Genomic DNA, 25,381 nt, shown 5'->3' on the forward strand with positions numbered 1-25,381 from the left:
TACTATTTTAATCATTTCAAGCATGCAGTTTAGCAACACTAAGCATATTCACACTTGTTCAGCCGTCACATCATGCATCCGCAGCCGTTTGCATCTCCCGCACACTGAAACTCTGCACCCGTTCACTGAACACGAGCTCCCCTTTCTGCCCCTAACTCGAGCCCTGGAAACCCTCATTCCACTTTCTGTCTCTCTGCCACTCATATAAAGGAAGCACTCAACTCCTTTTAATGCAATCATAGTAAATAAAGCACCTATAGCATTTTTTTCTTCCTTCTTTTTTCACTTATACCATTTCGCAGAGTAGAAATCCTCTTGCATCCTGGAGTTTAGTTACTCCCATTGAACAGAGGCAGGGATTCAAGCTTTTACCTTGGCGTGTGAGGCCACATAGCTCCTGACTCCAAGTCCCAAGGTTTTGCCACCCTATGGAGGGTTGTTGAGCTATTTTTCAGCTGCTGACCTTTCAGACAAGCTCATCCAGCACTGGGGGAGGGGTCGGCAGGGCTGCTGGGGGTTTGAGGCACCTTCAAAGCGCTGGGTCATTCCCCTGTGGCACCGAGGCCCCCAGCGGACCCCGGGCTCCACAGACCCGCCTTTCAAATCCTTGGCCCACTCACGCTGCCCTACTTCACGTGGCTGTGTTGGGGTAGAAGCCTACTGCTTGCGATTGCCTTGCCGCATGGAAGGCTCCTGGGTGAAGTCACCAGTGAGCAGGAAGCCCTGGTGTAGAATATGCTAACACCCCACGTCCCCCATTCAGTATGAATGAGAGGCTTCCCAGCAGCAGAATTGCTGACATTTTTCTTAAAAGAACTAAAATAAAAAAAAGTAGTTTGCCAGGCAAGCACTTACGCCTCTGAGCTACATCCTGTCCCAAAAGTAGTCATCTTTAAATGAATTTTTTAAAAGTTGTTTATATACTTTTATTTTTAAAATGTATTCATTAAAGCAGGTTTAAGCATTTAGAGGAAAAACTTATCTTAAAATGTCACTTACAATCTCATACATTCTGCAAAAGCAACAATTTTTATTCTTTGCAATTTTTATCCATGTTTATGATTTTTCACAAGTTGATTGGCTGGCATAGATATAACTTCCTTTTCTCCACCCCTTTTTGTTTATTTCATAACTAATTCCAGGTATTTTGATTGTGCTCATATAAATGGGCATGTGGATGCCTCTATTGTTGTATATTTCAGATGTCTACACTTCTATGATGAATGATCCAACTGTAAACATTTTATACTGTGATTTTTTTTCTTTCTTCCTTTAATTTATTCCCTTGAGATAAGTTCTCAGCCTTTATTCCTGGATCAAAGCACAGAAATATTTGTGTTACTTTTGTCTTCTAAGCAGGATCTGCATTTTGCTTTGTTTCTGGCCCTGAATAACCAGACTACTGTAGAGTACAAACCAGATAACCAATAATAAGAACAGTAATTACAACATATCATTGTTACTGTGAAATGCCACTTTATGATTATTTCAATTAATCTATTATCAAGTGCAAGCTTAACATTTTAACACATCTATGTACTTTTGTTTTCTTTTTGGGTAAATGAGCTATTCATTTCTTGCCCATGTATATCTGGGTCCTAGACTTTTTTTTAAAGCAATATATGTAAATTCTATATATGACAGATATTATTCCTTTATTGGCTGCCTTTTCTCAATATATTTATTGTCATTTTTTGCTTTTTCACTAGTTATATATTATTTTGGAGAAATTATAAAGTTTTATTATAATCATTATTGCCTGTTTTTTCTTTATGAAATCCTTCATTATTCCAATTGGTATAAAAATAATGCTTCTCAAAAAATAAATAAAAAATAATGCTTCTTCCTGATGGGAAAATAGATCTATTTTCTACTAGTTCATCTGCAGTTTGATTTATTCATATTTATTTTTGCTAATACCTCTGAACTTTATTTGACAATGTAGGTATTTTAAGATATAAGATCTTATTACTGCAATAATATTTAGTAATGTTTATATTTGCTTTGTGACTTAGTCATGTGTTACATTCATATATATATATACTATATATATATATATACCAAAATATATATACCAAAGACAAGTCCTAGACTCTTAATTTTTTGGATTTTTATTCTGAAAAATATGGCACCATTTTGATCACTGTTTTAATGATGTGCCGTGGAGCTAGTTTTACCCTTACTGCTATTTTCAGAATATTTGTTAATAGTATAGGAATAGAGATTCACGGTAAAGTAAGGGAGAGGGCAACTGGACAAGAAGTCAGCTGTTTTGAGTTTATGTCCCAGCCTAGAAACCAATTAATGGATCTTTAAATTTAGTCCTCAATCTCTGAGCCTTCACTGACATTTGAATTTATTCTATTTGTACAGAACTTTAACTGTGGATTCAGAAGAACCGCCCACTTTGTTTTACATTTCATAGACCTCTACTTAATTTGCAGACATTTAACTCTCCTTCAGGCACATGATTGTTCTCTCATCACTTTAGTATTCCTTTCTTTAACCTCAGGAAGATTTAAGGTCTTTATACTATATCTCTCATATCTTTTACGGAGGCACATTCTATGTAATTTATAGTTTTGCTTGCTTATTTATGAAAAAAAATTTTCAGCTGATAATTAGTGGCATATATGCATCTGCTCTATATTATATGTTTCTTGTCTAGTAAATATTAGTATTAGCAAGTGATAGTGTGATTCCTGTAATAACTAGTATGATTATTACACTGAGAATGATTACTGCACTCTAGATCCTGTCCAAGCATTTGACAACATTTGACTTAGTGTTGGGAAGTGGCCACATTATACTCACTCTAAGAGGAATTTGAGCTTAAGTAGGTTCGAGTCATGTGATTATTAATTGCTGAAGCCAGGATTTAAATCCAAATGTGTCCAATTCAGAGGCTCTTGACCACACTGCAAATACCTTTCTCTTTCAAATTTATAAACAAACCATCTCTGCTTTTTATTTTGTCTTTTTTTTTTTTTTTTGGTCTTTTTCTTTTTTATCGGTAACGGGGATCGAACTCACGACCACACAGTTGCAAGGCAGATGCTTATGCCGCTGAGCTAAACCTCCAAGCCTTATTTGTCTTAATTGTATGTCTCTGTGTTTACATGTACATGCATTTCTCTGTGTGGATCTATATATAAATAGTTTATTACTCTGACAATATTCTGCAATTCAACAACGGTGATAAGGAGAACACATGCTTTATTTTTTTTTAATTGAATTGCCGTGGTTTTTGTTCCAGAAATATATATCTTATTAAATAAATACATTATTTAAAGTTGTATTATTTAATATTTCTATTGCTTTATAGTATAAAATATGCAATAAGCTATAAAATCTATAAAATATAAATATATGGTATTATTTTATATATCATATATTTTACATATTTTTCAAAGAAATAACTTTCTCTTCCAAGTTTTAAAATGTGTGTTGACATTTATCAAATGTGCTTTAAATATCTACTGAAAAAAGTGTGCTATGTCATTTAATTAATTTATTAGAGACAGAGTCTCACTATGTAATTCAGGCTGTCCTTTATCTTACTTTTTAGCTCAGGCTGGTCTCAAACTCTCAACAATCCTTCTGCCCCAGCCTCCTGAGTGTTGGGATTACAGGCATGTGCCACCACGCCCGGACTATTCAGTAATTTTTCATATGTGGAAATAAGCTCTTTATTCTGGCTCCCTTATTTCTGGATGCTGGAATAAACTCATTTTGTCACAGCTTCTTTTTTTTTTTTTTTTTTTTTTTTTTATTTAAGAGGAAAAAGAGAAAAACACAAAACAAACCAAAGTGGTGTAAGGGTACACGTAATACAGAACTACAAAAAAAAAAAAAACAAACAAACAAACAAAAAAAAAACATAACAGTAAGAAATCACCTGTTAGTAGATTACATATTATCATCTTGAAAATAGTTGCTCAAATCACAGTATCAAAGAATACAAGGTGGACATTCAAACAGGGAGACTGCAAACAGCTGTGTTCAATGATCCAAAAACATTGATATAGTCAGCTATTTAACACCCCTAAACTCACTTGCTGTTATATCCGTTAGAGCTCTTTTTCTTTTTTTTTTTTTTCCCTCTCTTTTTTACAACAAAATTTACACATTTTGGATTTTATTACTCCTTAGTGCTTATTACTTTTTTTGGGGGGGGGGGGAAGAATACAGTCAAATATGGCAAAACAAAGCTTGTCACAGCTTCTTTCTTTATATGTACTACCAAATTCTATATATCAGTACCTCTTTTAAAAGTATTCCGTAGCTTTCTTACATTAGGTAAGATAAAATCTAAATTGTTGTGACATAGAGTACACGAATACAATAGCATATTAATAGTAATGAGAGGGAAGCCTGTATCATTCTTGAGTAATAATTCAAAAGCGAGCCGGTCAAACACTGGCCAACTCTGCTGCATGCAAGTATTCAGGGACCCTGATTCCTTCCCTGTTATCTTTTTGCCATGCCTTAAGGTGTTAGATTTGCTCCAGGGTCAAAGCTGGCTGGCGGGCAGATGTGGGTCCCTGCTGGAGGTAGTGGGGGTGCAGAGTATACATTCTTTAAGCTCAAATTGCATGGATGCTGGCATGTTCCCATGGCCATAACCAGTAGCAAGGGAAGCTGGGAAACACAGCTGCTCTGGACAGCTGACCATACGCTCAGATTAAAGTCTATTCCCAAGGGCAGATTTGGTTGCATGATTAGGTGTCTATCATGTTGCCATTTCTACCTAACAATTCTCTTGTTTATATTATATTATTTTCACTTTTTCTCTATTATAAACAGTGAAATAATGAATATTTTCATTCGTGTATCTTTATAGAATTGTATATCTTTCCATGAGATACTGTCCTATAAGTACAATTGATTAAAAAGTCTTCCCATTTAAATGTATATACACACTACAAACTTAGCTTACAAAATTTTACTTGCAGCAAAACCTCACTGTCCAGTACAAATAGGGAATGAGCTGAATCTTAGAAGCAAAATTAGCGGATAAATGAATTTGGCTTCTATGAGCACCAAATTAAAAAAAAAAATAAAAGAAAGAAAAAGAGAACAAAATTAACTATGGTACGTGTTTCCCAACTCCACACTCCTTCCCAGTTGCTCTCAGCTCTAGGAAGTAGATTCTTGAATTCAGAGCCCAAGCGTCATCATTTACTGCTGCATAACCTTGAGCCAGTTTCTTACACTCTTGGCACCCCACTTTGCTCATCTATAAAATAGAGCCAGCCAGGCAACAGCCTCATGACTATAACCCCAGCTGCTTACTAGAGAGACTGAGGCAAAAGGATGGAAAATTTAAACTCAGCCAGGGCAACTAGTGAGACCCTGTCTCAAAATAGGACAAAATCTTTTCAAGGGGCTGGAGTTGTAACTCGGGTAGAGCACCACTGGATTCCACTCCCAGTACAACAAAAAAGAGAGGGGGACAGTCATGGGAACTATTTCACTCATTTTCACTCCAGCAGGAATCTGACATTCCTGTCGATTTTTGTCACTGAGGTTATGAGACTGTCTTGGCAGCCTTCTTGTATTGTGTGCTGCATGGTGCACTGCACAGAGCTGGAGATTTGAGGTGGACAGCGGTTACATCGCTGTCTGCAGAGTGGTAACTCTCTTCTCTTACTTCCTGGGAGCTCCTCTGCTTCCAGGGCTCAGTGCAAAGGCTTTGGGAGCACTGTGAGCGCTGTCCAGAAAGCACTCCAAATTCAAAAGCACATATGAGCTCATGAGGAAAGCTCGAGTCTCTTCTGAGGCTTCTTGGCTGTTCCTTTGGGAGATGGGGAAGATTCTTATCAGAACTTTGTGGAGACTTGAGCACTTTGGCTGTCCTTCAGGTTCTGAGGACTGGGAGGCCCTTTCTTCCCTGCTGTATCTGATCTTTCCAACAAGCCAAAAGGTCGCCTTTTTAGGGACCATTTTGTACCATGTTTTGCTCTTTGATCATTTGCAGGTTATTTCTAGGCAATGACTTGAGCTGGTGTGGGCCAGTTCCTGAGTTGCATGCTGTGGCTGACTTACATGAAAAAGGTTCGAATCCAGGCATGGGGGAGAGACCCTCGACCAGCTCCCTCAGCAGCCTCCAAACCAGTCTCTCACCCAGTTTACATCTCCACCAACACAGCAGCCAGAGAATCTGAAATGCAAATCTGCAACTGTGTCATCAGGGACTTCATTCTGCTCTTGGAGTGAGCACTTGAATCTTTATGAGACCCTGGGTCCCACCCACCTCCCCTGCCTCTTCTGGGGCTGCTCCTCCTCACTGTGAACACTGACTTTCCTTCACAGCGCATTCCTCCCCCTTTTGAGGCTTGGCAATGCTATTCCTACATGGAATGCTCTTCCTCTTTACCTAATGACCTCTGGTTTAATCAGAAGCTGTCTCTGGTCAAATGTCACTTTGCTAAGGAAGGCTTCCTTGGCACCTCCAAACTACTTCTTCTTTGTAAATCTATCACAGTTTGAAATGGAATGTTTGAATTTTTCTCTGAATAATTTCTGTCCCCTCTGATAATAAGCTCCCAGATGATGGTGACATGCTAATTTCACCAGCATTGTATCCTTAGCTCCGAGCCCATTGCCTGGAACATAGTGTGTATGCAGTAAATATTCACTGAAGGCATGAATGAATGAGCTCACCTTCGCTGTCTAGGAAGAAATGCAGGGCAGGAAAAGTCACTGCCACACATTGTGATAAGACTTTCACAGAACATGAAGCAATTAGGAACAAAGAGAAGACTGCAGACTGCTCAGGGTGGGCAAGTCAGGGAAGGTTTGGGAAGAAGCAGCTTTTACCTGAGAAAGAGAAAGGCACCCCATTTGAGACAAGGAAATAGGAGGGGCAAAGTCGTGTGGGTATCTTCTAGAGCCTGAGTGTCTCAGGAACAGAGGGAATTCCGTGTGTAGGCAGCAAAGCAGGAGCTCTGGGCTATCACTAGAGAGGATGAACTCTTCGAGGGCCGATTTATGAGTTTAAATTTCACTCACGACACTTTGCAGACCAGGTTAGGAAGCCCCAGAACCAGTGCTGTGTTTTAATATAATTCTCCTGGACAAAAGCCGGCCTGTGAGAGGAGAGGCTGGAGAAAGGAAGGCACGGGATAGAAGAGATAAGCAGGGGGAAGATTTTAGGGCCATTTGGAGGCGAGGTTGGCAGGACCTGGGGAGGGGAGGACCTAGAGGCCACTAGGTCTGGGTTTGGCTGTGCTGCGACCGTGACCTTCATCAGGACTGGACTCACAGGAAAGGATGACCACATCTTTGGTTTGGACACACTGGATGCTCATGGGAAGCAGCTGGGATGCAATAGTCTGACTGACCTGCTTTGGTTTCCTGACTCTACACTGAGGAATTAACCCCTGAAATCTGTTTAACTTCAGAAAATTAGCTTAGCAGTATTTACTTGGGAGGACTCCTGTAAGGAGTAAACAAGATAGAGTATCTAATGTGCACTTGATGTTCCACAAGCAGTGGCCATTGAAATGATTTTTATTCTCCTTACTTACGTGGTCATGCCTAAGAGCTGGACCTGGACTCTGAGAGATGCGAACTGAAGCAGAGAAGTACATCAATTGGGCAGTCCTTCCAGACACCCCGAGTCCGGCCTCAGAGCCTTGGGGCTCACAGAAGGAAGAGACCTTCCTGAGAAGGCAGATGTAAAAAAAAGTGAACCCCAGCCAGTAGCTTTGATCTTTGGGGTCGTCTTGTCCTCAGAGCATCTTTAACCAGAGTCCCAAAAGTTATTTATCCATATCTCTGCGATGGTCAGAAACAAATATTTTCATTGGAATGACCTAGTACAGGCAGATATTTTGAAAATTATTTTGTTGCTTTTGTGAAAACCAGTTCATATTCATTATTGAAAGTTGCAAGCAATGCTGAAAAATATAAAGAAGAAAGAAAAAAATTAGAAAGCTTATATCAGACCTCTTTCTGACCAATACAGAAGAAAGGAAGGAGGAAAGAGATTACATTAGATGTACTTTTTCAAAATAAAAAGGATTATAATTTAATTGAGCTTGAAAAAAAGGGAAATGAAACTGTAAGACTTGTTGAATTTTGGTAATTTCTTCCTCCCAAGGAGGGAAATTAGTTTCTAAAAGTTTTGAAAACATTATGAAGTGCATTAAGGGCCTGGCGTCATTGTGATAGTTTGGGGTTTTTGTTTTGTTTTGCATGTGTTAAAATTTAGATGGTTTTCCCAACTTTGTACCCAGCATTTGTTTTAAGCAGGTGTGGTAAGATACACATGCAAATATAATTATCATGAAGGAACAAGTTTACGTTAAAAAATCCCTAAGGAAAACGTTCAGCACATCATGCACAGCCACTTGGAGAAGGACCTGGGGCTGTCAGGAGGCAAAGAGAGAAGGGAGAATGGACCATGTTCTGGGCCTTGCAAGAGAAAGAATCAGCAAAACAGGGCAGATACCCTGAAAAAGCTCAGGAAGAGAGTTTAAACAATTTTGGCAGACTTTGTTCCAGAAGGGAAGTGCCTAGTTTTAGATACCTGGCCCTCGGTGATTTAGGGCAGGGAAAATATTAGCTTGGTGTGCGGTACTTTGATAAAGGAGCTAGTTGGTGGTGTAGGTTCTGAACTGGTTACGGTGTTTGGTTGATGAGTTAGTTTTTTTGTGTGTTTGTGTTTGCTTTGGGAGTCAGGGTCTTACTTTGGAGTGCAGGCTGGTCTTGAACTCACTACATAGCCCAGGCTGGCCTTGAGCTCCCAGCAATCGTCCTGCCTCAGCCTCCTGAGCACTGGAATCACAGTCGTGTGACCCCCACACCTGGAATTGGACAGGTTGGTTTGTACAATGAGAGTACACTTGAAGGAGAGTTGTTTGCTATTTGCAGGTATTAGCTAGCTTTGGAAGGAACAGTCTCTAGTATTAAAACCACAAATACCAGACCATCAAGAATACAGAAAACTGGAATATTTTGTTACTACAATAATATCTACTGACTTCTTGGGATAAGAAAAATGGTGGTATTTCTTTCCTCACTTCATATTCTTCTTATCATTCTGCCTCTGCCTATATAGTTGCTGAATTCTTTGTATATCTTCAAGGTTGTAACATTTACACCCTGTTCTGAAACCATGGTTCCTACAGTTGTTTAAGTCTTATATGTAAAATGAAGTCATGTTCACCCCTAGTCCCTTCACCATGGCTCACCATTCCCAAATTTACTGTGTCGACTTACGTCTCATTTAGCAGGGTTTCATTATTCAACTTTCATTATTCTAGTTTTCCTAGAGAGATCAGTGTTATGTTCCCTGAGCTCTAACGTGTTTGATAACGTCCTCTTATTCTTACAGGACAGCTTGCATGGCTATGTAAATCCACAGATGTTGCTCTGCTGTACTTAATGTTGTAGAAAGCTCTGACACGAGCTGGTTTCTTGCACCATTTAAGTCTCACACTGTAGGTGTTTTCTTTTTTCTGTGAAGGTAGTGAAAGAATTTCTTTACCTATCTTCTGTTTTGTTTTTTTTAAATGATATATTTACTCAACTCTAAGTTCAGCATTCCCCTTCAACTGAAAAGGTTTTTCTTCTGTTATGTCTTTGAATACATTCTTTGTTGAATGTGTCTGCTTCACTGTCACAGAGGTAACGTAATCCTCAGAGTGGTGAACAGCATTTTGACTCCAGGTCCATATATTCTATCTCCATATACTTGAATCTTTCTTTCCTTCTTTGTATTTTTTATGAACATTCATCCTCTTCCACCCTCTTTACTAATTTAATTTGAAGCTATACTCCTTCATTTTCCAACATTTTGGCTAGTTCCATATTTTCTAATTTCTTGATTAGTTCTGCTATTATGGGCTTTTATTTATTTCCTTAAATAGAAACCTTCCGTCTCTGTATGATCCTCCCTGCTGCTGATTTCTTCTTTTCCTTTTTTTTTTTTTTCAAGTTCTAATTTCTCCTAGAGTCCAAGCACTTGTGGTATGTATTTTGCACAGAGTTGCACTTTTGCAGTTTTTGACGTGTTTCTTGCAGCTCCGTTTCCACCCAGACATCTGCCTGCTACGTGTTTCCCTTTTTCCTTCCTTTCTACCTTCCTTCCTTCTTTCCTTCCTCTTTTGGCTCTTTTGGCATTTTTGTATAGTTGCCATGCCGTTTGTTTTCACTTTATGTCTTTTCAACCTGAAAGTTTCTACTGCATTTTCTCTTTATATCTGCGCAGTGTGGTTAACTTTCCTTGACTCCGGCCTGTCTCCTCTGAGACCTGTCCCTTTAGCACGTTAGCTGAAGACTGCGTTTCTGTGTTTGCTTTGCTACTACTGGAATGGTGGGGAGGGGAGGAAGTTCAGATAGAGCTGTGAGTGGTGAGGGTTAGTTCCTGCTCTTTTGTGTAATTGTTCATAGCCCAAAACTTGAGTTTATTAAATCAAATCGGGGGAGTATCTTTACCCTTCGGTGCAGAGTGGTGAGTTCCAGACTGTTTCACCAACTGAGGGTAGATTTATAGAGAAAACCTGCCCAGGTATTTATTTTCCAGACCTAACCTAAACCTTCCAAGGAGCCATTCACTCCTCTGCCAGACAAAAGATGGAAAACATAAACGGAATCCCAGGAATTTGGCCACTGTGCAATTTTTGAGACGTGGGGAGTGTGAGTGGTGGTAACTTCAGATGGGGTTTTCCATGTGTACCCTGCCACTCACCCCATCAGATGAGTCTGTTCTACTTGTTTAATTTTTATTTAATTTCCTTACTGGTAAATCCCTCCAATTGTTCAAGGTAAGCATCTCTGATAGAATATTGTGCAATTGTTCTGCCTTTCCTCTCCTTTACTCCCCAGTATAAAAACGTAATGGCAACACGGGCGGTTTACTTTCTGTCCTTTTCTTCTCTTTTGATATGTTATTAAGGAGGAATGGAGAACTTCTGCTTTAAAGAAAGTTTCTGAATCTCCTCCACAGGCTGCCTTTTCACACCCTCTAGTCACCTGCCTTCCCACTGTGCAGTCAAAATTTTTCACATCTGCATTTCAAAGTTCATTCTTTGCAGTTGAAAGTGCTGGCACTTTCCACCCAGCATTCTTAAGAGGCTGTGGTAGGAGGATCAAAAATTCGAACTCAGCCTGGGCAACTTAGCAACTTAGGGAGACCCTGTCTCAAAATGAAACACTCAAAAAGGGAGGGGGTGTAGCTCAGTGCATAGGCTTTACTTAACTATAAATAAACTGTGAACGAACAACAAAGCACAATGAGTCTATTCTGTACAAATAACAGATGTCAATGCCAAAGAGGTTTGCTAGCGACATCCTAGGCTGAACTTGTGAAAGAGCGTGGCTAGGCCTGTAGGCAGCAGCATACCTGAGTGTGTGCAGGCACAGAACAATATCTAGAGGCCACGGATCATAGCTGGAGATGTGCAGCTGGGAAATGTGGCAGGCATCTGGAGAAGGAAAGCTTTGGAGGAACTATCTTCAAAAAAAAAAAAAAATGGGAAAATGATACTTTGTTTGTTCTTTCTGTTATCAGAACACAGCTCCAGCACGGTTTCAGGAAAAAACAAAATCAATCTTTTGTTTGGCTCTGATTATTAGTAGGAGGCATCCATACTTGAGATCTGTAAAAGGTCAAATGACCCGAAGCTTTGTCCTGGAAATATCCCTGTTTCTATTCCTACCCATAAGGCTATAGAACTAGATGCTGATTTCTAGGTAGACGCTGAGAGATGCAACTCTTTAATATATTTGAGGAAGAACAACCAGGCAAGAGACATCCTGAGAAGTCTACCAAATAAAGGTCTTCCCACCACCACCCCAAACACTATAGTCAAATGCCCAACCAGCTTGTAGTTACCGAAACCAATATCTGATTCCAAACACAAGATCTTGTTTAGTGCTATGAGGAGCCACAGGAAAGAAAGAATTTGGAGCAGATAGACCATGGTTTGAAGCTTTGCTATGCCATTTATTAGGTCTGTAATTTTGCAAGTTGCTTAACTTTATGGAGCCTGGGATTACCTAAAATGGAACAATTTTGTTCTAATTCTTTGGATCATTGTGATAAATTAAGGTGACAATTATAAATTTCCTAGCCTATAACTAGGTGTTTATAAGTGTTAAAGTTCTTCCAGGCACCCTGAGGCTCATCAATAGTACTATTGTTGTTTGAAACAGATATGAGAGGAGGAAGCACTTTTGTTTTTCAGGAGTCCCTTCTGAACTCTCTCCAACTACCGAGGATGAAGAGTCAAAGAGTGGCTTGGATGTCATGCCCAATATTTCTGACGTGCTGCTGCGAAAACTGCGGGTCCACAAGTCTCTCTCAGGAAGGTAAAATTATAACATGGCTTGCAAAAGACCCTGTTTTGGGTGGCCTTGTGTTAGATAGATGCTGGATGGAACATTGAAGAGAATCTTGGGGTCTTAACCCTAGAAAAGCCCAAGTCCAGTGGTCCAAGCAGAGAAAATACATCTAAAACAAAAAGAGTGAGGGTCAGGCTTCAAATTCAAAGACCAGGTGGGCTTCAGGGGTGGCATTGCCCTTGAGGTCACCAGAGACTCATGGCAATAGAAGGTGGTGAGTTTTGTGCCAGAAGATGGAGGTTTCAGTCCAGATACACCATTTACCTGTAACTGGGAGAGTCAAGGTCTGAAATTTGTAGAGACAGAGATGTACAGTATTCAGAAGCTCATGCAGAAAGGTCGTTTGGAAAACCTACCAAATTTATTCCACTCATGTAGAGAAAGTGCCTTTGCTGTGTGAGCCTCAGCCTCTTCACCTGTACAGTAGAGGTCATGAGCACTCCGTCACGGATGCGCGGGGACTTAGGACTGTTCGCATATAACAGGTACTTGATAACTGATTGAAAAGTAAACAGCTTGCAGATTTGAGGTAGTGAAGTTGCTAGGAAGACCGGGCAGTAGAGACATGGGAGTGAAACACTGGTGGGGGTGTCAAGAAAGCCCCGTACGATAAGGTAATAAGCAATCTGATACACAACTGAAGAGAGGAAGCCATCCACACAAAGATTTTGGTAAATCATAATTGCAACAAATGATACTGAGACAGTTTGATAGGCAAATGAAAAAGACTGACATTACAACCTTACCTCACACAAAAATTAACTCAGAATGGGCTGCATATCTAAATATAAGAGCTAACACCTTAAATCTCTTAGAAAAGGACATAGGAGTGGGCTTTTACGATCCTGGATTAGTTCATGGTTTTTCAGATATGACACCAAAAGCACAAGCAACAAGATTTGTAAAATAGATGAAGTTCTTCATTAAAAAAACTGCTATGCTGCCATCAAGATAGTGAAAGGCAATTCACAGAATGGGAGAAATACTTACAAGTCATTTATCTGACAAGAGACTTGTTTCTGGAACATATAAAGGATTCTTATAGCTCAATAAAAAGACAAATGATTGCTAAAAATGGATGAAGGATTTAAATAGCCATTCCTTCAAAGAAGAGATCTAAGTGGTCACATGAAAAAGATACTCTCTCTCCTTGGAGGCCCACAGCCCTGGCTCCCGGCTACCAACGCCAGTTTGCAAGACATAGTTCTGCCCCAGCACTGGGCAGTTACATGGATTCCTTGCCTAAACTGCACCCGTGTGAGCCCTAGTGGTTTTCAATATATATATATAATAAAAAAACTGGTTGTTCTCTGTAGCAAAACAGTAGGATGTCAGTCACTAGAGTACAAAGATAAGTTTGGCTAGTTATGAAAGTGTCCAACTTACGCGATATCTGAAGAAACGCACGAATCTGAGGCACATTCGGTGGGGTTTGATAAACCACTGAGACAGTGTGTGTTTGCTGGACATGATGGTAAAGAGTGGATGCTCAGAGGAGAGGGCCCTCTGGGTGTGGCTGTGACAGGAACTGTAGGCAGTGGCCCTCTCTGTGACTGTTTATCGCATGTTCTGTTCCCTGCTGGCTTCGTAGCAATGTGGTCTTGTTGCCTTATCCTGACAGGAAGGTTCTCACAGTCCCTCATGGGGGTGAGAGCCAGCCCCTTACAGAGATGGCTGACCCCACCTTTGCTCTCAAGGTCCCTCTGCACCCGTGAAAGGGAGGAAGCCGTGTTTCCTGAGAAGCTTGTTGATGGCATGCTCCCTGTGACGCTGGTTGGACCCCTCCCAGTCTTCCCACCCAGCACAGGAAAGAGCTTGTGTGTTATTTACATTATCTGGGGCCAGTTTTAGTTTCTAGCAAGAGCAGTGGCGGTGGCAGGCACCCTAAGCCAGCCTGCAGATAAAGGGACTGCTTGCTGGGGACAGCTGTGGGGACTGCACATAATGTGGAGCCCCTCAGAAGGACACCAGGTGGAATACCTATACCAGTCTGCTGCCAGCCCCTGGGGGTCTCTCTGTGGAAAAGAGCTCCAGCCAACTCTCCTAGGTTCTGTTCTCTGACCCACACAGACCTTAGTCACAGCCTTTGGGCAGAGGAAGGTCAGCCACTTCCATAATCCCAGAAAACCTGAAATGGCAACTCACATGCGTAGAAGGTCTGTAAATTACAAATGCATGCCATTTTCTTACTAATTTCTCACAGCATGTGGAAAAATAATAATAATAATAGCCAGTATTCCCTGCCAGGTATTCATGAGGAATTGGGTCCAGGATCGACCCCTGTATGTGGGCACCAAAATCCTCCAATGCTTAAGTTCCCTGAATAAAGTGGCATAATATGCTCATAATCTGTACATACCTTCCTGTGTACTTTAAATCTTCTCTAGATGACTTGTAATGCCTAATATAAATAGGAGTTCCATTGTATTTAGAGCATATTGCCCTCACCGAAGTCTATACATGTTCAGTATAAGCACCAATTATTTTAATGTTTTTAATTTGCTATTGGTTGAATTCAGGAAAGTGGAACCCACAGATATGGAGGTCAGATTGCATTTATACACATGCATATTCATATATATGTGGTTTGGAGCAAAAATACACTGAATGTTTAAATAAATAAAATGTATTACAGTAAAAGACATTGTCATTAGGCCCCCTAAATATGCTCCCTCTCTTTCAGACATACCTTATCTGGTTTTGTTTTGTTTTTTGTTGTTTTGAGACAAGGTTTCACTGTGCAGTTTAAGCTGGCCTTGAACTCATTTTGTAGCCAAGGGCTGATCTCAAACTTGCAGCGATTCTCCTGCCTCAGCCTCCTGAGAGCTGGGATCACAGGCGTGCACCACCACACTCCGCTAACATACCCTGTCTTTCTTGCCACTTTCTGAAGCCCTTCTGGAAGTCCTCTTTTGTATCATGAGTTGTGTTGTGGCTGCTCAGTGTCCTGAATCAATTCAACTTATGTATCTTTTCCTTGACCTTGAGGAAGATCCAAAAGTCACATGGTGCCAGGTCTGGTGGATAAGGTCATGTTTTCAGGAGCCTCCTTTCAGTTGGATGGCACTCAGCAGAAGCATTGATGGTATTTTCAAAAACTACATATCGTGCCTCACCAAGGCATAATGGAGGACTTTCAGAAATGCTTCAGAAAGTGGTAAGAATGATCAGATAGCGTGTTTAAAGTGAGGAAGGTATTTGGGGGGAGATTAATGACAGTGTGGCATTTACCATAATATTTTTTATGTAAACAGTTGAGCTATATTTCCATCATATGTTCACATATTCCTTGTAAGATTTCTACAAGGTAGATGATATAATTCCCATTTTACAGATGAGAAAACTGAGGCTTAGGTTAAATAACTTTTCTAAAGTCAGAGACAGAAGTGACACTGCCGCAGTGCTGACACCAGGATCCAGTGTTTCTTCCCATGCTACCTCTGGAAGGGGCAGTACCTCACAGATGACAGGACATGCAAAGGGGACTCTTTACTATTTCTGTCTCACCAACTCCATTCCTGGAAACGTGGTCTGCGGATCAGTTGGTTTATTTAACAGGTTGGATAATGTTCATTTGTGCATTTTTTTCTCTTCCACAGTGCGCCTCCACTCACTGAAAAGGAAGTTGAGGTAAGTGGCTTGAGAGCTTATGAAATCTAATGTCTGCTTGACTGGGTTTACAAAACATTCCTTCCTCCAGATTCTGGACCTGACATCTTTACACAAAAATGAGAACAAGAGATTGTGGAATAACTTGTACGTTCGTGCCCAGCCCTACTGAGCCACTGAGATTCCCACTCCCACCTCAGTTAGGTCAGATATGAGAAGGTAGCTGGAAATTCCATGCTCTTTCAAGGGTTATCTGTGTTCTTTAAATGTATAAATTCAATACATAAACTCAGTTGGGAGGCTGCAGTACTGTACCAAATTTATTTCAAAATTATTGAAAGATGGTCAGATTTCAAGTTTCCGTCTTTGGTCGAGAGGGCAGAGGTGTTTGTTTGCCTTCTGAGGCTTTAAGCTGCAGAAAGCTAGCTCATTCGATGGCTGGATTGTCAACAGCACAGCCTTCCCTGATGTGGCCATTATGCTTTGGGGCTCCCTTGTCCCAGTGGGGCTAGTGAGTGAGCAGAGAGGAATTTGTTTTCACTGTGGCAAAAGTGTTGATGGACAAAGAGAACTTACCAGAGACAAGACAGTGAAACATGATGTGGTCATTGTCCAAGGAAGATGGACATTATGAATGTCCACCACCGCTACAGCAACAACCGTGCACTAGATATTATATTTATGATTGCAATATTTTCCCCTCCTGTCAGCTGGTCCTCCCACCAGCTCTGAAAAGCAGGTAGATCAGGTGTTAAAACAGGAGAAAAGTGAGTGTTCAAATAACTTAAGGAAGTCTCAGGTCCACTACTTACCAAAATGTGTTCTCAGTGAATTTGGGAGGGAGTCTCTGTGTTAAGATGACCCAGATATAGGGAACTGAGCATTACACATTGTTCATAGACTTGACTGGTGCTGGATGGAACAGAGCATCCTTATCGCTGAACTATGAGCACAAAGCCCATTTTGACATTTGTGAACATGGGCTTGTGGGTGGTTTATTTAAAGGCCAGATCCTTCCTCAGATGTAAATTGACATGATCAGCTCCCAGTGTACTGACATAAAACAGGCTTTGCGGTCAGATAGTCCAAAGGGAAGTCCTGGTTTCCACTATTGTCTGTCATCTTGAATCATCTCTCTGGCCTCGGTTTCTTTGCCCATAAAATAGGTATAACAGTTTTCACCCCATAGGTTGTTGTGTAATTAAATGAGGTAAAGTTTATAAAATCTATAGCCATGCTGGTAAGCAGTAGGTGATTGATAAGAAGTAAGTTTCATATTGTTGTCATCATTGTGATGGGATCTGTTCAGTGCCCTCAGTTCTCTGTCTGGAGATGTCTGTCCACAGTGGGCCATAATACATGGACTTCAGGAGCTCAAGCAGAGCAAGTGACCTCAGAGTATAAATCTGCTACCACTGGACTCAGGCGCAGGAGATAAAGGCCATATAATTTAAGGCCCTTCCTCCTTCCTTCCTGTATGGAGTCCATCTGTCTATTTCTCCTTTCCAGTAGTTTCCTATTATTCCAGAAATCCCATGTTTGGTCAATACCTTTTAAAAATTCCCTCATGAATGACACACTACATTTGTTGAGATGGAATATTTATTCTAGAAAGCTTAGCCTAATCATTGCTGGTCTTATTCAATCCTGGACAGCTACTTAAAGCTGCTATGAATGCAGGATTTGAAATACTCAGGCTAGGTGCTACTTGAAGTTCACTTGAAGTCAGCGAGGCTTAACTACCACATAGGGTTTATTTAAAGACAAAGGCTTCATGCAAAATCTCCAAAATCCCCCATGCAATAAAATCTCATCATTAATCCCAATGGCTTATACAATCAACTCTACTTCCCTGAGTTTTAATACAAATACAGATGTAATTTTCTCAAAATCTGGGGGAGAGCAGAGTGTAATTCTCTCATTATGTTGTGGTAAAATGCATCTGGTCTTCTGGGCTTCGGGAGGACCCAGCACAGACCTCAGGTCACTGTGCACCCACCCCCTGCTTCTTCTGCGTGCTTCACTGTGGAGTGACTTTCACCTGCATGCGGCAGCCTTGGTGACTGGGGCTCTTGTGAAATGTTGAACCAGGAAGCAGGCTAGCTGCCTTGTCCCCTTCGGTAACTCCTCCTAGCACTTCTCCCACACTCTTGTTCCCAACAGAACGTGTTTGTACAACTGTCCTTGGCCTTTAGAAATGACAGCTACACCCTGGAATCTAGAATTAACCAGGCTGAAAGAGAACGCAACCTGACGGAGGAGGACACCGAGAAGGAACTGGAAAATTTCAAAGCTTCCATTACGGTAACTGGGGAGGCTGACTCTGGAGTCCTTGTGGGAGGGACTGTTCCAAGAGCCCTGCCAAAAGTCGTGCTCCTCTCGGTACCACATAGAGTCTCTGAAACTGACAGAGTTCTCCTCAGACAGCTGGGAGGAGCTGAGGTAGCCATTCTGAAAGCTGGTTACCCCAGAGCTGCAGGCAAGACCTCTGAGCCCTTGCAAGGGAGCTTCTGGGAGGGGGCTGGGTGGCCCACATGTGACTTCTGCATTCAGGCTGGCCAGCTGTGATGTGTCCACACTGAGCTCCCCAGTCCCAAGAAGATGCTGTGACCCAGGCCCTGCAGAGGCCCCATCTCTCAGCCAGGATGAGGTCTAGGACCATCTCATGAAAGCCAGGTCCAGACTTGGTTGTGTCTTAGTTAGCTCGGGCTGCTATCATAAAGCGTCATGGACTGGATGGGTTAAGCAACAAATGTTTATTTCTCATGGTCTGGAGACTGGAAACCCAAGGTGAGGGTGCCAGGATGGTCAGGTTCAAGTGAGTGCCCTCTGTAGGCTTGCAGATTGCCAACTTCTCATTATACCCCAACATGGCAGAAAGAGGGCAAGACAACTCTGGGAGCCCCTTGTGGAATCCCATTCCCAGAGTCCCACTTTCAGGACCTAATCGAACGCTGGAGTCTTCAGGCAACTCTCACATTAGGGGTTGGGAGCTCAGCACATGCATCTCGAGGGGTCCACAGCACTATATAAGGGCCCCAGGTGATGCTCCTTCTTGCTGTTCAGTCCTCAGCATCGCTGTGGAACCACTGTGAGCACCGTGAGACCTACCAGAAGCTGCTGGAGGACATTGCGGTCCTGCACCGCCTGGCCGCCCGCCTCTCCAGCCGGGCCGAGGTGGTTGGGGCCGTCCGTCAGGTGAGCCCTGCCACCCCCAGCCTTGCTGACCGACTCTGCTCCCATCTGACTAGCATGGTGAGATAAGCACAGACAACTGCAGGTGCCACCCGGAGATGGCTGGCTCTAGGCCAGAAGTCTTGTGTAGCTTATTGGGGTATCATTCCGAGTACTTTGGTGGCCCACTAAACCTCTGAGGCACTTCTGTGCAAAGGCGTTCTGGGAATGCATAAGTGTGAGGGGGCTCTGTGTCTTCCTGTCTTGGCAATTTCTAAGCGTGTAGGCTTTAGAGTGCTGTAAGAAAGAAGCCTGCTTAGCTTTTGCCTATGTGTTTCCTAAACGCATCTGGCTACAGGACGGACCCCTTCCTCTTTCTTTCTCTTCTATCTTTTCTTTCTCTCTCTCTTTCTTTCTTCCTTCCTTCCTTCCTTTCTTCCTTTTTCCTTTCTTTCTTCCTTTATCATTTCTTTCTAAAATACCTATTCTCTTTCCATGGAACTACTATTAGCTAAAATGTACTTTAGAGAAATAGCTTTCTTTCACTAAATCTACCTAGTAATCTTATAAAGTAACTATCTTTTTCTCCCAGGTGAAGATGTAAAATCCCAGAATGGTACAGATTGAGCATTCCTAATCTGAAATCCTAAATATTCCACATTTTTTGATGCTACAAGCAGAAATTTCCACAGCTGACTTCATGTGGCAAGTCAGTCAAAATTTAGTTGCACTAAAAATACTGTAGAATTGTCTTCATCCTATGAGTACATAGAGAACAAAAATTAGTTTCATGTTTGGACTTGGGTCTTATCCCCAAAATATCTCATTATGTATACGCAAAAATTCTCAAATCTGAAAAATAATCCCAAATGCAAAACATTTCTAGTCCCAAGAATTTTGGATAAGGAACACAGATGCTGTAATAGCACTGACGAGTGGCAAAGCTGGGCTGCAGGCCCATGTCACACCCTCTCTCGGCCCCTTCCAAGTCCTGAAGTGCAGAGCTCCAGGAGGTGCTGGTCAAACTACCGAGTTCCCAACCTGGCTCCACCCGCCCCAGTGCTGGGTGACCTTGGGCCAGTTGACCCTTGGCTGTAAAATGAAGATAATTGAGGTGTCCGTGTAGGGTGTTAAAATACTTACATAACACTTAACATCATGATTAATATTGCTGCTATCACGGGCCCGTGTCCTGCTATGCTAGTTGCATGAGAAGATGTTCCTAGGGTATAGTCCTGAGTGTTGCCTACAAAATAAAAGGACAAGCCCCTAGGTCAGCCCATCTCCGTGTGCTTCCAGGGAAAGGGCTTCTGACTCAGCAGTGTGGCCCAGGAAGCCCCCCTGGAGGAGGTGTTCACAGCCATACGGGGCTGAGTAGCAGTGTGCGGTCAGGGACCTTTTACTGCAGTTACCCCCACACACTCAGGCTGTCTTTCCCTGCAGGAAAAACGCATGTCAAAAGCAACAGAAGTGATGATGCAGTATGTGGAGAATCTGAAGAGGACATACGAGAAGGACCACGCAGAGCTCATGGAGTTTAAGAAACTTGCAAATCAGAATTCAAGCCGTAGTTGCCCCTCTGGTAAGGAACTTGGCTTTGGCCTCCCTCCATCTTGGTCTAGCATGCAGGTTACCCTGGGACCTGTTCTGGATTGAGTAATCTCCCCTGCCTCTACCCAGTGCAACCCACAGGGCCCTCACAAGAGCTGTTCCAGTGAGCCTTGGGGTCTGACACCAGGAATTATGAGATTCCCAGCACAGTTAACCAGTGACTGACCACAGACCCGAAGCCCACAACATGGAAGAGCTCCCTCTACATTGTGAGAGGAACCTCAGGTCCCACAAATCTTTGTGCTTTGGGAACCCCACCTCACTTTAGGCAGCACATGGTAATGAATTTGAGCTGTATTCTGGAAAGTCTTAGGTATCCAACCAAGGAAAGGGCATGATCATGTAGTTTAACAGTTCCCTCCAGCTGCAGTGGTCAGTTACATTACCAGAACAGACCAAAGCCAGAGAGCCCCACGGAGAAGCTATTGCAACTACCCGGGTGAGGAGGGTAACATCTGGGGAGAGGGAAGTGAGGGCCTGGGTAAAGGGACCTTATTGAGATAAACAGCAGACCTGCAGTTTAAGTTCTACACAAATTGCTCCAGGACCACAGAGGAAGGTTTGTTTTATTCTGCATGGAGTCAAGGAAGGCTTCACGGAGAAATGGCACTTGGCTATCCACTATTTTTACAGTAAAAACAGTAATGCTACAGCCAAAAGGAGAAGACTCTTCCCCAGTAGAAGAAACAGCATGGACAAAGCATAGAGATCGAGTCAGGGAAGAAGATGAAATAGCCCAATGTCGCTGCAGTTCGGCAGTGTGATGGGCTGAAGATGAGATTCAGTGGACCAAGGCTACCTGCCAGACTATGCTAACAATGCAGGGCTTTGTGCTCCAGCACAAGGGAGTGACTGGTGTGCTATATCACATGACATGACCAGATTTTATTTTTAGAAGATTACTCTGACCTTAGTGTGCACAGTGTGTTAAAGGAGTGTGCAAGATGAAGCAGGGGAAGGCAAGTAAGGAGGCTTTTGCTCAGCCCAGGAGCAAGATGACAGCGCCTTGGGCCAGAATCTCTCCTTGGACGTTGCCAGGAGTTGGACCCTTGTCAGTGAGAGTAGCTCACCAAGAAAACGGGCCTTTTTACATCAGGAACCTCTGTGGATTGCAAACATCTGTGTTACCAAGAGCAGGAAGAGAGACAGTATAACAGATGGAGAAGCCTTTATAAACAGGAGGTTTCACAAGTTTCCTGGGGAATATCAGTGACACTTCCAAGAGTCCAAAGGCACTGCACACATGCTCCAGGTTGTCTGCCTTGGATCTCAGCAGTGAGACTCCCAACCACAGGCTTGTGGGCTTCTAATGAACTGCTCTTGGCCAGCATTGGACTTGACCTGAAGTTGTCACCAAGGAAAATCTAGTTCATGGATTCTCACATTACTGCCCTGCAAGATTCAAGATTTCTAGGGAACAACCTTTCCCAAGATTTACAGATGAGCAGTTACATATGAGTCTCATTCATTCATTCTTTAGACACTTACTGAACATTTTTGGTATGCTGCACATGATACTGGGGTATGGAGTCGCAAGGCACGTGTCCCAAACACCAAGGAGCTCCCAGTCTGAGGCAGATCAGGGCGGTGCAGGCAGTGCTGTGGCATAAGCGTGAGTGAATGGTGCAGAGTCCCATGGTGCTTCTGGGAGGGTAAAAAATGCATACAACAGGAAAGGACATGACATCTGAGTCTCAACTGATGACAAAATGGTTTTTGGATATTTGGTTCCCCTTCTGCCATTTTCCCCAAGCTGTATTTCCACATAGGCTGGTAGAGAGGGGGCAGTTAAGACCCAGAGGGTAGGTCCATGGGAAATGCTATGATCATTTCCTAACCATGTTTGCTTTTAAAGCCTTTATATGACTTCTGGCAATCTTTGTCTATCTTGAGACTTGGAAAGCTACTAAAATATTCCTGATTTCAAAAAGTAAGATGTATCTTTTTTAAAAAACCCTTTTTCCCCTGCTTGCTACTTTCCTACCTTCTGCCAAGCCACCCTACCTTGGAGCCTGCCGATTATCGACTGACACTTTTAAAACTGCGAGCTAAATAAATCTTTCCTCCTTAAAAAACAAGAACAAAAACAAAACAAAAAATAACCCTTTTTTGACATATGCTTATTATCTACATTTTGGATTATTTCCTTAAGGTGGATTTCTAGAAGTATAAATACTAGCTCAGAGAGAGCATGTCAGACTCTTAAAGCAAAAATATTTTCAAATAATGTATTTGTATTTTCATTTATTGAGTTACAATGTGCTAAATTCTTTGAGCTATTGATGCGATTGTCATTTTTTCTTTTAAAAACTTTTATGAATTTAAAAGTCAAAAATTGTTTTATCTCATAGTTTTAATTTTTATTTGTCTTTCTAAATATTTATTAAGCATTTATCTCTACTTTTATAAATTCTCTAATTATGACCTCTGGCCCCTTGTAGTACTGGTACTTTGTTAAATTGTTTGAACTCTTCACTATAAAAATTATTTTCTGGTTTTGCTATTTTGGCTGACTGGAGAACTTGAAACCACTTTGACCATAAATACTTAGAAATTTTTGTTGGGTAAAACAAAGCAAGCACTCTCAAAGGACAGCTGCGTCCGCAAGAAAAGAGATCGAAGACACAAGGAAGAAAAAGAGAACTGAAACCAAGCCGATCCTACAGCTTCCTTGGAGACAAAGTCTATTATCCAGGCTCAGCACTTGCGTTACCTGGGCCTGGGCATTTGCATTTGGTGCACCTGAGACAAGGCCTTGGACACTTGCAATAGAGCGGACCCTAAGGTTCACACAGAAAGCCAGCCACCTTCCAAGGATGATATCTTTAAACAGCATCTGGACAACATACAGTCACCAACCAGATGAGAAACAAGGAAGTTGTCTTTTGTGGCCCTGCACTCTAACAGGAAAAAAATACTTTCTCCTTCCCCATAGGAAAAGTATATGCCCCAAATGACAGCCAGGATGGTGCAATGTGCAGAGAATCTGAAAGGACAGCAGGATGGTGCCTTTAGGATGTGGTCAGCTACCCCGGAGAGACACACCCTGCACCCCTGACAAAAAGCCTTGTGGAGATATTAAATTATAAAACACATGAAACAGTCTCCATGCGCATCCATCCCTGGATCTATTAAAGAGTAGAAATGTGTCATACAAATGTCCCCCAAACCTGAATTTTTTAAAAAAAGATATATTAAAATTATTGGAGGCATAAAAGAATGGATAGAAAACATGAAAGGAAAAAGAATACAGTTATCAAAATAAGATAACATGGAATTTGTCTAAACGAGGAATAAAGTCACAGGCATGGAAAACTCACTCGTGCAGCTGTGGTAGTTGTGTAGATGAGGCAGTTCCTCAATATTCCAGGTCTTCCCCTCTGGACATGCTTCTCCATCTTCTTGGCTGGAGGCTAGGCCGTGTGGCAGGCTTTGGTGAGTGAGATATGCCACATCTGAGCTGAGGTCCTTAGGAAGTGGTGTGCAGTTTGCTGTTTCTCCTGACCTTCAGAACACTAGAAAATCCATTTGGCCAGAAGATAGATTTGAGATAGTTACCCAAAATGCAGTTCCCAGGGATACGGTGATTAAAAAATAAGATAAGTGTCATTAGACATGTGATATGGAGTATGGAATGAAAAAATCTGCCATCCATTTATTAGTCTATAAGGAGAAAAGTAAAGACAGAAAATATTTAAAGAAAGAATAGCTGAGGATTTTCCAGGAACAAAAAAAGACCTAAATCACTGAACTTATAGCCTCATGAGAAACAAAAACACATGAAAGAACTTCAGAACAGCCAAGACAAGAAGATCTTAAAAGTAACTAGAGGTGGTAACTTACAAAGTGACGACAATTCTCAATTGCCATGATAATATCAGAGCACAATGGAATAAGCTTTTCAAAGAACTAAGAGAAAACAATCACCTACAAGTAAAACCTAACCATACACTATTTGTGAGGTTGAGGGATAAGTAAAAACATTTTGAGACAACTAATGAGAAAGTACTCTTCTCCCAGTCCTTGTTACATGGACAAAAGAAGCCAGGCATAGTGAGATCTCAGTACCCAGGAGGCTGAGGCAGGAGGATCACAAGTTTGCAGGTAGCCTGAGCTACCTAGTGAGTTCAAGGCCTACCTGGAGCACACTGTGAAACCCGTCTCAAAAAACAAGCCAACAAGGGCAACTAGAGGATTACTTAAGGAAGAATAAGTTTGAGCTCAAAAGAAAGTAAGGAAGCAAGAAAGAACAATGATCAGAAACATGGGTAGAGCCAAATGAGCATCCATCGGAAAGCAACAATCATAATCAATACTTTGGGAGTATAAAATAAGGTAAAATAAAAATAGCAAAAAACAATATAATGAAGACTGGAGGGGATTGTTACTGTTTTAAGACCTATTCAGGAAAACAATAGAGAACTTGACTAATTTTAAAGTCAAATGATATGTCCGAAATGAAAGGAATTCATGAAAGAACAGAATTAGAGGAAGACAGACTAGAAAAAGATCAGCAAATAGAAAATGGAAAATAAAAAATAAAATGGTATAAATAAATACAAATACATCAACAAGCATAAGAAATATAAGTAGTGTAAACATGTTGAGTAAGAGAACCTCTATCGTGGTAGTG

The 25,381-nt window shown here is 41.7% G+C and overlaps 1 protein-coding gene and 1 long non-coding RNA gene across 3 annotated transcripts in view; one reads left to right on the forward strand and one right to left on the reverse strand.

Annotated features, from left to right (window-relative positions):
- Positions 1 to 25,381, forward strand: part of Irag1 (inositol 1,4,5-triphosphate receptor associated 1) — a 112,559-nt gene that overhangs the window by 66,543 nt on the left and 20,635 nt on the right. The window contains 5 exon segments of the mRNA XM_063251918.1: positions 12,198 to 12,321; positions 15,954 to 15,984; positions 18,127 to 18,267; positions 19,030 to 19,161; positions 20,581 to 20,719. Coding sequence (XP_063107988.1) covers positions 12,198 to 12,321; positions 15,954 to 15,984; positions 18,127 to 18,267; positions 19,030 to 19,161; positions 20,581 to 20,719 — 567 coding nt within the window.
- LOC106026723 (uncharacterized) lies at positions 3,432 to 14,015 on the reverse strand. 2 transcript variants are annotated; one of them, XR_010048428.1, is made up of 3 exons: positions 13,741 to 14,015; positions 8,697 to 8,813; positions 3,432 to 7,904 (listed from the first exon to the last, which is right to left on the reverse strand). It is a non-coding gene; the product is annotated as an uncharacterized LOC106026723 (long non-coding RNA). The 2 variants fall into 2 exon arrangements; XR_001200297.3 differs by lacking the exon at positions 8,697 to 8,813 and having other exon boundaries at positions 3,432 to 6,163; positions 7,533 to 7,904; positions 13,741 to 13,998.

The sequence above is a fragment of the Cavia porcellus genome, unplaced genomic scaffold, assembly GCF_034190915.1.
Source record: "Cavia porcellus strain 051 isolate PalLab524CR breed Dunkin Hartley unplaced genomic scaffold, mCavPor4.1 scaffold_6, whole genome shotgun sequence".
In the NCBI taxonomy this organism is placed as follows: domain Eukaryota; kingdom Metazoa; phylum Chordata; class Mammalia; order Rodentia; family Caviidae; genus Cavia; species Cavia porcellus.